Source organism: Haemaphysalis longicornis, unplaced genomic scaffold (assembly GCF_048455015.1).
Source record: "Haemaphysalis longicornis isolate Haplotype H1 unplaced genomic scaffold, Haemaphysalis longicornis Haplotype H1 scaffold_7, whole genome shotgun sequence".
Lineage (NCBI taxonomy): Eukaryota > Metazoa > Arthropoda > Arachnida > Ixodida > Ixodidae > Haemaphysalis > Haemaphysalis longicornis.
Genome location: NW_027526422.1, coordinates 97,608,944 through 97,622,861, shown reverse-complemented (window position 1 = coordinate 97,622,861; position 13,918 = coordinate 97,608,944). Strand labels below are relative to the sequence as shown.

The 13,918-nt window shown below is 43.5% G+C and overlaps 1 protein-coding gene across 6 annotated transcripts in view; it reads right to left on the bottom strand.

Moving 5' to 3' along the window:
- The window catches only part of LOC144146145 (citron Rho-interacting kinase-like), an 81,632-nt gene that overhangs the window by 37,292 nt on the left and 30,422 nt on the right, over positions 1-13,918 (bottom strand). For 5 of the 6 annotated variants that reach the window (XM_077678106.1, XM_077678103.1, XM_077678105.1 and 2 more), the window contains exons 19-22: positions 11,426-11,479; positions 9,927-9,998; positions 6,609-6,725; positions 2,406-2,515 (exon numbers count right to left, since the gene is read on the bottom strand). In XM_077678106.1, coding sequence (XP_077534232.1) covers positions 2,406-2,515; positions 6,609-6,725; positions 9,927-9,998; positions 11,426-11,479 — 353 coding nt within the window. The remainder of the gene's footprint in view (positions 1-2,405; positions 2,516-6,608; positions 6,726-9,926; positions 9,999-11,425; positions 11,480-13,918) is intronic. The other variant, XM_077678108.1, reaches the window with a different exon arrangement.

The following is a 13,918-nucleotide window of genomic DNA, read 5'->3' as shown; positions in this document are numbered from 1 at the left end:
GGAGAAAGGTTAACTGCTCGACATGTTCGGGGAGCAGTGACAACCTCCTGCTCGTCACCACTTTACCAGATATCGAAAACAGCCGCTCACTTGAGACACTAGTAGCTGGCATGCCCGAGCCCGTGCACATTGCCGCGCGCTGATACAGTAAAATCTTGATTATACTAATCTCGCGGGACTGCGAAAAATATTCGTATCATCCGAAATTCGTGTGAACCAACACAGACCAAAAAATTTAGTGCTGAAAAAAGTTTTCGTTTATTTCTTTTCCTACTTTTGCGTGAAGAAATTCGTGATTTTTCTGCTTTTTTTAGCCCCCGTGTCGCAAAGCAGTCCTTTCTGGAGCACGTAAAGCTTCGCGTTTGTCTCCTCACTCGGTGTGCCCAAGCTCGCTACACGCCGCAACAGCCAAGCGTGAACCGCATGGTGCGGTTTTGCACGCGATTCGCTCGCCTCGGCTCTGCGAGCGCTGTATTTTCACGCCCACATCGACGATTTCGCGCCCGCTGTAGCGCCTACCTCGGTCAGAAAATGACGCAGTACGCGCGCGGCAGAATGGAGGAGCCTGACTACTTGCGATGAGATCGAGACAGCCGGCTTGGCTCCGCCAGAGACGGTTAGGCTTAGCACCCCGGCAAATATTTTATGGGCGCTTTCACTAGCGGCGCGGATGATGTTTTATAGTACCGTTATCGCATGAATTATCAGCTCCTTTACCGCACAAGCAACTTCGTGTCTCCCTTGAGCCGCATTTTAAAGAGCGGTTAGAAGCGGTCGCTCGAGCGCCCGCGCCAAATCGCGGCTGGAGCCGACGCCATGTTGACGTCGCCGGCTGCGCCGCGCGCAGCGTGGGGGTAGTTTCGCGGCGGTGTCAGCGCGTTGGGCGTGCACAGAGCGTTTTCGCGAGCAGAAAACAACAGCCCGGCCGTTTCTGGAGAAAGAGTGACAAACAGGGGAGCGAGAGCCGTCACTTGCTCGTTCAGCAGTCGGGTGCCTCGCCGGCTCGTTCGTACCTTCCGCCGGGCCGCGCAGGTCCGTTTGTAACAGCCGAAATTTTTCCCATTGCAAACGATGCAATTTCGCCGGGACTTTTCGGAAATTCGTATCATCCCGAAATTCGCACCCCCAGAATCGTATCAACGAGAGTCCACTGTAAATAACACCGATACAGACACGCTCTGAATTTTTTTTTTTTTTTTTTTTAGTTTTGGGTGGTTCGAATATTTCGAACAATAAAAGTGTCGTTCGAATCGAATCGAATACCAAAAAATTCGAATCGAATATTCGAAGTTTCGAATATTCGCACACCCCTAGTATTTACTATTAAGAGCTCAAGGACATGTGTTTGTTAGTGTCCAACCTACTTGTTCTACCAAATAAAAGCTTTAGTATTCGATATTCGATATTTTTGTCCACTATTCGACACTATTCGATTCGAATTCGATTCGAGATCAAATTTCACTATTCGCACACCCCTAAAAAAAACATGTTGGAAAACTCTCGTGCCACACTAAAAAACAAGGCCCACTGGTTTCAATGGGCCTACAAATGACCAGGGCCATCACACCCAAACTAGACCTAGACCTAACGTGCACCACTGGTCTGAACCCTTCTTTATCACGTAATTTTTACTAAAGTAATATTTTCCCTAAATTTCAAATATATGCAGAAATGGCAATGACCACAAAAGCATTAGGCTTTGCTTTCCTGGCTTTGTCTTTTTTACAAAAGTCACACTCCCATCTGTCCCATATTATAACCGTTCCAATGAACATGCTCTTTTTCTTTTTTTTTTTATCATAAGAATTGGGACTGACAGGAACTACAAGAATCACTATGATTCGTCCAAAATGCATGAACAATTAAACTCACTTTAATGTAGTAGACTTTCGTTATATTTGAAGAGCACAAAGAACTTTTCACCCCAAAATGTGTTTACCAGTTACTACTTAAATTACCTTAAGTAATTTTGAAAAGCCTATTTAGAGAAGCTGTCCTCACTGTTCTGCTACAAAAAAGGAACTGAACAAATTAATTTATGCAATAGGCTTTCAAAGCCTCCCAGCCTGTGAAAAATACTATGAACATTTCTTCCACCGTGTACACGTGAAGTCAAGAGGAACGTCACAGGGGCAAGGAGGCCTCTACCATCAGCCACAGATTTTCACAGAAGACACAGGTGTCAAACTTAACAGTGCTTGCAGCAAAGGAATGTGCGATGCAAGGAGGGCCGAACGATCTCAAACACACAGACAAAAGTCCCTCCAATTGACAAATTTCTATCGAGGCTCCCTAGTCCAGAGAAATCTTGCAGCTGAAGAAACAGCGTTGGCACAAATCTGTCCCCCTGGAGCAGAACATGCTACCCGTGTTCAAACAAACTACAAGAAAAGATTAACACTCACCGCTCGCTTTCAAGCTCCTCGTTCTTCTTCTCAGCTGAATTCAGCTGTACTTCAAAGTCGGTTGCCTGCTTGTCAAGCTCGTTGCACGTCACTTTGAGCACGTCTATAGACTGAAATATAAAGAGCATGCCTCGTCAAATAAATGGGCCCTGCAACGGGGATGACAGTGAAACGGGAGCTCAAACACACAGGCCCAAGACCAAACAAGCCAAAATCCTGCGAGCAAGAATGATGAAGGCTAGTTGGTAGCTTGTATTTGCTTCTTACCATTCTATTAATATCTACCAAACATAAAAAGGAAGGAACAGAAGTGAATGAGAAACACTAAAACGAAAAAAGGCCAAATACTCTCACGAAGCTAGTTTTTAACCAGATCTTTCTAACCAGAAATTTGACACCATTGATCAAGGGAAAGATCACGCACGCACGCATGCTTGCATCCACACATACATGCACGCATCTAAAAAAGCTACCGAAGTTCAAACAAGCTTTGTATAGCCTGGTAACACTAAGCTATCCTAAAGGCTGAATGTATTTTTATTTAACTGAGAGATCATACCCTTTAAAGTTTTTCAGGTTTTTGTTTGGTGACAGGATACTGTGTTTATAGGGTCAAATGAGGCTTCAAAGCTGGTGTTTCCCTTTCCTGTTTTCAGTCAAGTATCTTACTCTTGCAATGTGTGAAGAAAAAATATCTCTGCTAGCAAACACTGCATGGAGTGGCTAACAAGAGACGTAAAAACTATCCACAAAACTGATTAGCACAGTGAACGTATAACAAGTCGTGCAACAACTATCCATATTACTCTCTGGCACAGTAAACTTATAGTATGGCAGTAAGAAGCGACAGATGCTCACATGTTCAGCCTCACAAACCTTGCGACTTTGTACAGGCAAAATGTATCACCAAAACCACCTGAAGCAGCAGTGACCTGTTGTGATGTTAATTAAACAGTTTGTTTGGAACAACGGTCACAAAACTACAATCGATGTTTAACAAAGATTGTGGTACACTTATCTTGACATTCACAAGTGCGCATCTTACACTTCTAAAAGAAGCACCCAAAAAAGCTCAGTCAATAACCAGCAAGTTTTCATGATTTGTAAAAGATCACGATTGCAAAAGAACATTGGATGGCAATGCCAGTTTTTGCACTCTGTTGGGAATCTCTAACCATAGCAACAAGAAAAAAAATTAAAGCCGTTCCACTCAATGTGAAAGCTGTCGGAAGTGCAGAGCAGTGATTCGCCATAATGGGCTGTACCGCCGTTATACGCTTACTGCTACCACTCCATGCAATTCAAATTTCCCGCCTTTGCAGTGCTCGCGCGCCCCCTGCCTGAAACTGTGCCAGCAGGAGTTCTGTTCTCTTTGTGCTTTTCTCCCTGCACGTGCTGGTGTTGCAGTGCCACATTTTGCGTTTAGTAAAAACCAACCCAACAGGCATCCTTAACTAAACGAACGCGTGCGCGGCCGGTTAATTATGTATATTTTCCTCAAATGTACCTACAGTTTTCTTTGCGCTAAACAACAGGAAGATGTACGAGAAGCGCCAGCGGTTCACGAGTGTCGAACACTTATGACTATATAAACCGCTTGGCTTTCGAAGCCTCTGGGGTACGCCGCGAACAACAGCGTTACCCCGAACGCCGCCTTGGTGCTCTATGTACTTGGGTCGAGCGAGCCAGCTAGGACGACAAGGCGAGCGCCTAAAGTGCTCTGCATTTAAAAATTGAGCGGCACATCTGTGTTGTCCTCATTTCAGTCTCCTGACAAAGGCCAGCTTATGTTCAGAACTTATGTGCTGGAAAGGAGAAAAAAAGACATGCTCATTTTTAGCTTTAAAAAAAAAAAAAAAAAAAAGAACCTTGCTTCCGAAAGTCTGTTTTTTGTAGCAATTTACATGTATGTTCTGCAAGACTTAAGGTCTTAAAACAAATTCTCTTAATTTTCAAGTAAACTTTGTGAAACTTGTCAGTGTTGTTGCTTTTTCCCACTGATTTCAAATGTGGCATTCTTTCTTGAGTCAGTCAATTAGCTACCAAGATAATTAGAGATATTTAGCCATTTTCGGTCAAACAATAGACAAAACAATGTTGGTCATAGAACTGTAATCTCTATATTTTCCAATACCATGACTCTTGGTGAATGCAATAATCTAAGCTGTTTTTTGATGCATCGCTTGGAACTAGTTTTACAGCTCATTAAGCTTTAACTCTTTCGCTACCGCCAAAAAATTAACCGATTTTTATGGGTCCAAGAAAACATTTTTTTTCCTGCTAAAAAAATTGTTTAAGCAATAATTACAGGGACACAAAATGCAGATTATTTAACTGCCTTTCCAAAAACACGTCTTTTAAATGTTTTTATATATCATAGTTGCGTAAAAAATATCAAAATCAAAATTACTGTCAAGTTGCCGAAAAAAAAAAATGATAAAAAAGGAGTTTTGTATATTAAACCACCGGTGGTAGAAAAAAATTAGAATATACATTTTGCAGGGAAAAATTTCAAAAACATGCCCTAGAGAAAATGTCGACTTGCGTGGAACAGTTTTCAGATATAAAAACAATGTTAGCGTGCACGGTGCTCGTGTCACACAGTGAAGCCCAACTTCTAATTCAAAATGTGCAATTTCGGGTGGTTCCCTGGAATAAATTGGAGGTTTGACATTATCAGAGGCACCAATTTGCCCCCACATAACGTAAAAACATCTTTTCAATGACTGACTTTGCATTTACAATGAGCACAATATCTGGGACAAGCACGTGATGTGGAAAAAAACATGCATGAAGTTGAAAACGGAACACCGTGGTCGATGCTTGTTGACGTTCACGGTCACTTATCTCTCAAAACATAAAACTGTGCTTTATTGTCATCTTCTTACACGCAATTGTAGCCTTGCTTGCAAAAATGACGTACGATGCACTAGAATCGTGCCCTGCGAACTTTGGCCGAGTAGCAGTTGCGTGATAAAAAAGATCAGCACAATGAGCCTCCTCCATTGCAGCGCCGCCTAACATTTTTCAAATGAAACAGTACAAAAACTTATGGGAGACTCCATCCGAATAAACAGTTCAACTAAGCAGCAACACTAGACACCCGGAGGTAGCCTTGAAGTTGGGTAACTGCGTAGTAGCACTAAATATCAATTTCGTGATGCAAAAACGAAACCGAAACTGTTGTAAACCGTTTGCGAATGGTCCTGGGGTAAATAGAACTACCACACCACTAAGACCAATGTGCGCAAAGGCAATAAAACTGCCTAAAATCAAAAAGTAGCTTTGCAACCAGGGACTGCTTAACATTTTCAGCCGATTTCTGGGATTATTACTGTCAGAGTGTGAACCTGATGATTGAAAATCGTTTGCTGATTCACCATTCACGCCCAGATAGCAAAAAACAAACACTGGTGCAGAGTAATTACGAGTGGCACGCATTCTTCGTTGGTAGCAGTGACGCGCAATGACTACGCCCCTGTTCTACACCCGGGTGATTCAAACGCATGTCAAAAATCACGTTTTCGTTCCAAAAATGAAAAAACTGATTTTGAAAGGCCATTTTCTGATCTATCTCTGAATGTCTGGAACGCTATGAAAAGGCGCTCCTAAAGTATTGATCAAATTGAACAATTCTGAATAGGTGCGGTAGCGAAAGAGTTAATGGTAGCAGTAGCAAGGACCCATTATGAGTGCCCATTTCAAACACTGAAGGTTAATGAGCTGTAAAACTAGTTCCAAGCGATGCATCAAAAACCCGCTTCGATTACTGCATTCACCAGGGTTCATAGCATTGGAAAATATAGAGATTACAGTTCTATGACCAACACCGTATTGTCAATTGTTTGACCAAAAATGGTTATCTCTAATTATCTTGGTGACTATTTGACTGAATGAAAAAATAATGGCATATTTGAAATCAGTGGGAAAAAAAATCGGCAAGACTGACAAGTTTCCCAACGTTTACTTGAAAATTAGAAGAAGTTGTTTTAAGACCAGCGTCCCCCTTTAAAAGATACAGCTTGGAAATGCTACAGCATTATTCTCAGCACTCATTCTTCAGACAATCCCACAACCAGAACCTCAGCGTAACAAAACAACATCTTCAAGCAAACATGGCCTCTGTATTTTCCAATGAAAGGTCACAGAGGACTTGGTGGGGTACCCAGAGGAGACTGTGCCCTGCCCCGAGTCCACATTCACCTTGAGCAGCTTGGCATTCTTGTCCCGCTCGTGGCGCAGCAGTTCTTCCAGCTCCTTGGAGCTGCTCACCACCTTGGAGCGTACCTCGGCCTCTCGCTGCGCCTCCAGCTGGAGCACCTAGGCATCGCCCAAGTGCAGCCACACGGACACAAAACAGGGGAAAAGAAAAGAAAAACAAAGCATGCGCAAATAAACAAGCACAAAAAGGGGGAGAGGGAACGGAGCACACAAATGGAGCATGCAAGACCGCAGGACAATGCAACCAAGCCGCCTTTACTGCGACAAAACTCTCATGCGGAAAACTTAGAACGTATCGCATAGACACACATGACAGAGACACACATGCACATTCAAGCATAGACAGAACGCCCTACACGAGTTCGTCCTTACAACAAACTCAATGCAAGTATCCCCCCCCCCCCCCCCTTCCCCCTTCCCCCTTCAAATTCTTTAGAGTGATTGCCCACTGTAAAGGCGGCACTGCAATACCAAACAACCGCATCCCCATGCAAGAAACCCAGATTCCGCCTCAATTTTCAGAAAGTAAAATAACCAAACTTGACCTATGAAACAAGCTCTCAAGCTCACATAGGCCAGCACTTGGCTTAATTAAAAAGTGCCGCTGGCCCGGTTCACGTTTCGGCTTGCAGACGGTGAGTTTGCAAATTTCGCTTCCTGAATGCAGTGGCATGCGCAGTCTTGACTGCTGGCGCTTGGCTTGCAATTTAAGATAAGGGAGAGGACTGTGCCTGTTCCAAGGGCATTCCAAAGGACGGAGTGCTTGACCAGTTGGTCCAATATAATCGAGAAAACACGGGTAGCACGACAGGTAGAGGGAAGGAAATCGCAAAATTTAACTACACACGTGCCTTCTTTTTTTCACATTCCTGTACTTCCCAATTTTATGCCACCGTTTTTCCCAAACAGAACTGGGCCAACTTTTGATTCAAAAATAATGATTTCAATTAATTTAAGGCAATAGTTCTTGACCACGGCACGACACCTGCCATTTATTTCAGTGAAAACTTCTTATGTCTGCTGCGGCGTACTTTTATGCAATCCTCTGAGCGAAGGCCACTGCAGCTAACATAAATCACCCCATTCAGGTTTTCGAGAGTCGGCACACAATAATGGAGCATGCATTGGGGTAAAAGCTCAGCTTGCAAGCTTCATTCGATGTGCATTGCCGTGGAGAACTGTCGAACAATTCTGCTTACAAAAAAATAAAGACAACTAAATAGAAACTTGAAACACAGCTAACTAAAGAAGCACCACGCGCCCAGAAGAGCAGGCACTCAAAATATTGCCGGCTTCTTTGCTACTTTTACACCATGGTGCAGGGTGTTCACTGTGGCAATGTCGGCCAGTGCAAAAGGGAGAGCACCGTTGGTTACATCCGAGTACAAATATATATATGAGTATTAATATATAGCTAGATAAGAGGTAGGTATAAATACCATTGCACTCAGACGAGGTAGCACATTGTAACGTCGTGCCACTTTCAATGAGGTCAGCTGTATATGTAAAAAACTACTACATACTAGGTACTGCAAGGGTGCTTCACTGGGCACATGATGTGCACACGTGGAAGAGTAAAAAAGAGCATGCATGTTTTTTTTGTTTTTCTTTCAAAAGTGGGAAGGCACACCACACCTAGCGCACTGCAAAACGGCTACAAAAATAGGGAGCCAACTGCGGCATATTATAATAAGGCCTGCTACAATGCTGCAATCTCAATTTTGAACGGTACTTTGCTTTGAAAAGAGCTCAAACCCTCAGTAACGACTACGACCGTACGTATAAGAAGTGTCTAAAAAATAGAGGCTTTGCATATTGCTGCCACGGGGACCAAGCTGGCACTTCGAGACTGATTTGTCATGTTTTCCAGCACTACTCAACCGCAAATCTAGAAGCAATTAAATTCTCAGCTCACCTTTTCCACACAAATACTTTTGAACGCAAAATTCACGCAAATACCGCCACGTCAAATGCAAAAAATTCATGCTAAACATCATGGCAGAAATGCAGATACAGCTCATGCCATCTGACAAAAGCAGAAAACTGAGCTACGTATAAAATTTCAAGGAAAAGTTAACATGCCCATTCTCGCAAAAATTTACCCCTAATATGCTGAAAATTTTAGCACACATGATATCTGCCAACAGTCAGCCAGGCAAGTTAAAAATTTGAATAGACGCAGAACTGGGATAAAAATTCCCTTGGAAGCAAGGAGGAAAAAAAAAAAGACGGAAATTATAGCAAGCGGCACATAAAAAAAACAAAGGCAGCACCACTAGATGAAAATATAGTAGTAAAACATCAGAACCAAGGCTGTGGCATAAAGCAGCTGTTCAGAGGGCGCACAAGGGGGAAAGGAAACGAGACAGCAAGAAGTCAGCAGACATCCAAGTACTGACCCCATATCCTCCGTCCATTTTGTTAAAAGGTAGCCGAAGGGGTCAATCAAAAAACTCGTCACCAACAAGGAACACTAGAGTGAATTTGCCAAACTGTCAGTGACACACTCGTGGGATTTTTATCATTTCACCAATTAATAGAAAGCCTTACAAACACCTACAGTGAAAACAACAACAACAAAAAAGAAAAGTTAAAGCCGTTCCACTCAATGTGAAAAATGTCGGAAGTGCAGAGCAGTGATTCGCCATAATGGGCTGTGGTGCCGTTATCCTCTCACTACTACCACCCAATGCAATTCAAACTTCCCGCCTTCGCAGTGCTCGCGCGCCCCCTGCCTGAAACTGTGCCAACGGGAGTTCTGTTCTTTTTGTGCTTGCTTTTCCTCCCGCACGTGCCGGCGTTGCACTGCCACTTTTTTTCGCTTACTATCGTAAAAACCAACCCAACGAGCGTTCCTAACAAAATGAAGACGGGCACTGCCGGTTAGTTACATATTTTTTGCCTCAAATGTACCTGCAGAGTTTTTTTTTTTGCGCTAAACAACGGGGAGATGTGTGACAAGCGCCAGGGGTTGACGAGTTTCAAACGCTTATGACTATATAAACCGCTTGGCTTTCGAAGCCTATGGGTTAGGCCGCAACGACAGCCGCTACGACGGAACGCCATGTGGCTCTACTTGGGTCCAGCGAGTGAGCTACGACGACAAGACGAGCCCCTAAAATGCTCTGCACTAAACAACATCAGCAACATGCAAACCTAAGCTTGGTAAGGGATATGAGGGAAATTAGAACAGGTTGCAATGAAAGTTTAACCATGTGGTCAGCAACTTTTCTCAAGTGGTGCAGCTCTGGACAGCTAAGCTTGCCCGTGGGGGGAGCGAAAAAGTGCCCTAGAGCATACCTTGCATTTGACGGTGAGCTCGCGACACTCGTCGGCCTTGGACACACACTTGGCCTCCAGGTCTTTTGTCGACTGTCAGGAGGGAGGAGAAAATGAGATGCATGAGGTACGACCCATGCGTTCAAACAGAACAAGTGCAGCGTAAGCGGTCCTTCATGCACAATTAGGCAAAGAAAGGGCAGTTGAGAAACGAGGAAAGGTTGAAAGAGAGACCAGCAACATGCATACAGGTTAGAAGTGCAAAGCGGAAGCACAATTTCAAGGCTCAAATGGAATGCAAATATATATATATTTTTTTATAAGCATTTTTCTCATTACATGGTGCAGTAAAATTCAATATTCTTGGGGGAATATTCCCGCAGGCATACAATGTAGTTACTCAGCCTTGGGTACACAACACCAATGCTTTTTTCGCAACGGGTATGTAGTATACGCACCTTCAAGTACAAGTTTGTATTGCAAAAAACAGCAGTCAATTAACATAAAAAGCCATACACTACTGCCTTTCTCGCATGTCCCACTTTGCAGCTCTAGACAACAGCATAGTTATCGAACAACTCCTGCAAACATTTGGTCTTTGTACAACTTTCCCCAATTAGCGCAGATCTTTCAAGGAACCACGAAAAGTACATTTCTGCAACTTGCTCGGACAAAATATGAAAACTGTCAACTTAAATAAATAAAACGAGGCAGAAATAGAGAAACGGAGTCAGGAGAAATCTACACCAGGCAGTCATTACACCATTACACAGAACCTTTGAAGTGAAGAAAAAAAAAAGATGCCTGAAGCTGTGCTATGAGGCACGCAGTTGAGGGGGAATACAGGTTAATTTACAACAGTTTGGAATCTTTATCGTAAGCTGAAACTGACATGCAAACGTCTTCATTTGTCACTTCCGTTATATAGCCACTGCTACAGAAGCAGCACAGCACCTCTGCCACACAGCAAGCCACTGTGGCTAGTGAAAGTTAAAAAAAAAAATGTGTGACACTGCATGTGCTATGCTGTGCTCACTACAGAATGTGCAGTGCTGAACGCTGTTCAGGAGGACACACGGTGCTCTGAACCTCTGTAGGGCCACAACTACAATTCAAGTATTTTTCTTCACATAATGATTCTGAACTTCAAAATCGCAATTTTTAAATCTGCTGCTTCAGTGCCCCTACCTGGTCCTATTTCAAGTCCTCGCCCGACCAGGTCGGCACAATCTCACGATATCATCCTCGTAAACTAGTACTTCCTTTGCTTCCTCAGTCAATGAAATCTGCCCATTCCCTTGCTCCTCTCGTAAAAATCACAGAACCTTTTAGTACTTCGCTCAGCCCAGACATGCCTTACAATAACTGGTTTGCAACAAGCCCGGCTTGATTCCAGCAGAGCAGAGTGGATGAGAAGGTTTTGAACGCAAAGGGCAGCTCACAGTCGCTCAAGCGCAAACCGAGAAAACTGCAACTGGCGAACCGGCAACCATGCTGGCAAAAAGAAAAGGGACACCTACGACGCAACTGTCCCTCAGCATCTGAACTCGCTCTTCCAGCTTGGCCTTCTCAGTCTGCAGGGGCCACACACAGGCAGGGACGGAAAAACAAAAAAAAAAAAAGGGTGAAACAAAAACGTCCCGTCATGCTCAAAACAACAACAACCACAACAAACACTGTAGTTCAGAAACAAAAGAACACATGCCGCAAGTATAAGTACACTAATTCTAGCTTTTCTGAGGACATGGAGGTGTGTCATTTTTTACACAGAGCACTAACTTGAAATACCATGCATGCCCAATGCATTAAAAAAAAAAAAAAAAAAAAGAATGGGCACTAGGAAATCTCTGCATCGTAAACTGAACAGAAAGCTTGGCATGCCGATACAGGCTCATTTTATTCATGATGCAAGGAAGATAAACCGCAGAGGCACAAAAAAGCGTCACTTTGTCCCCGTGTTCTGCCTTCCATTGTGTTGTGAAGGCGCCGACAAGATGAGCTAATTTTCCGAATCCAAACCCCTAAAACAAGCACAGGCAATGCAGCATCCATAAAGTTAACTTCCAGTTAGTAAGAAATGACCTGAGAAAAAATAACCTATAGAAACAAAGCTTCACATACAAACACACACACACACACACAAAGAAAACCGAAGAAGGAAGCAGAACCAAGAAAACGTAAATCCGAGGACACCAGAGAAGGCATGCATTAGTGAGCCACATAATTCAGCAGTGCTTATAACAATCAACTCGAAATGCTCATCTGTACCAGTGGTGGCAGCAAGTATGGCAGAATCTTGATACAGTGGAAGCTGACCCACATTTCAGTAGAACGGGTATCCTCAAAGCTGTGAATGTGGCCACACAACTACTGCGCACTCTTGTAATAGATTTAGTACTTCGATTTAAATCAATACCTTGTTAGGCCTAGAGTAAAAAATTGATTAGGCATAGATAGAGCCCCTAGCTTTCCGCAATTCCGCAATTCCGCAATTCCGCGAAAAATCGCGGAATTAAAGTGTTTTCGCGGAATTCCAAAACAACCGTTAAAAGTGTGGCGCTACGTCCCCAAAACGATATATTCGGTGAAATATGGCGGAAAAGTAATAGCAAAATGGTTTCTATTGTCTGCAATATTTTTACTGTTGAAAATTTAAATTTGCATCTGCGTATTCCTACCTTATCAAATAATAAAAGTGGCTAGGTGGCGCAGCCTCCACCTGAATCAAGGGGCTTAGCCATAGCCACAGAAAGAGAACATTGCACACGACAAGGCCGGTCAGATTGCAAACAAATGAAGGGTGCAATGAGAAAAGTGGCTAGCAAGGCGCTAGTATACTTGGAGAACTCTGACACTTGGAAGTTCTTCAAGAGTGTGAGGTGCTTGGATCCCCAGCAAGTTGGGTGTCTCTCAGAGAAGAGATCAGAGTTTGGGGCCGTTCCTGGATTTATAGCCTTAGCTGCTGAATGGCAAGTGTACCTGAAGTCTGTCCAAGACCTCAAGTCTAGTGACAGGGATTTGGCACAATTTCTTTCTAAACAAGAAAAGCCAGGTGAAGATTTTGATGTCCTGGCTTTCTGGGCTGAGATGGAACACCTGACTCCAACACTTTGTTCCATTGCCCTTAAATACCTGTCGGTCATTCAGTCGCTATGGTGACATTGTGCCTCACAAGCGCCATTGTCTTGGTGAAGAAAGCACAAAGCATCACCAGATGCTCAGCCACAACAGCTTCCTTCAGTTGTAAATAAAATCTAGCACGGTAGGAGTCTGAAGTGTCTAATAAATGAACTGTTACATATACCTTATGCTGTTTCAATGTTGTCGCGGAATTTTGCAGATTCCCCTATCTAGAATCACAGAATTTGAAATGTTCCACCGCAAAAAGTAAGGGGCTCTAGGCATAGAGTAAGAAACTTTTGAAACACGGCCTGTAACAAAGTGCTGCTAATTTTGTTCCTAACCCCTCAGTAGTTCATTTTCCTCAACTAAAGCTTGGTGCATAGTAATAGAGACATCCCAAGTGTGCATTTATGTACAAGTAACACGGCAAAAAGTTTGTCAGGAACACACTAGAGTTATTTGTATTGGAAATAATCGCCCTGTCTACGTCGACTACGTTGAGAGTTGGGTAGTACAGCAACTGGTAGCGGCGGTACGCAAACATTCAGAATTTCGCATATGAATCGAATATCCTTCTTATTCGAAGTGTACTTGATTCAAGAAATCCATATTCGAAAATTCCTGAATATTCTGCAATGACTGAATATTCTGGAAAAGTGGCTAATATTAGCACAAGTCAGTCACGAATTATATGCGTGCCATGCATCCTTACAAAGGCCCAGATACATGGTCCCGTAATTACCGATGTACTCACGAGACACGTAGGCGTGCGTACAAGTACGCGTGGTCGTGCACACTATGCTGGCGCACTATGTGGGAATGCCCGTGACCACGCCGGCTGCTATACGGCCTAGGCCTAATGCTGCTCAACCCGCTTCCACGTAACCTTG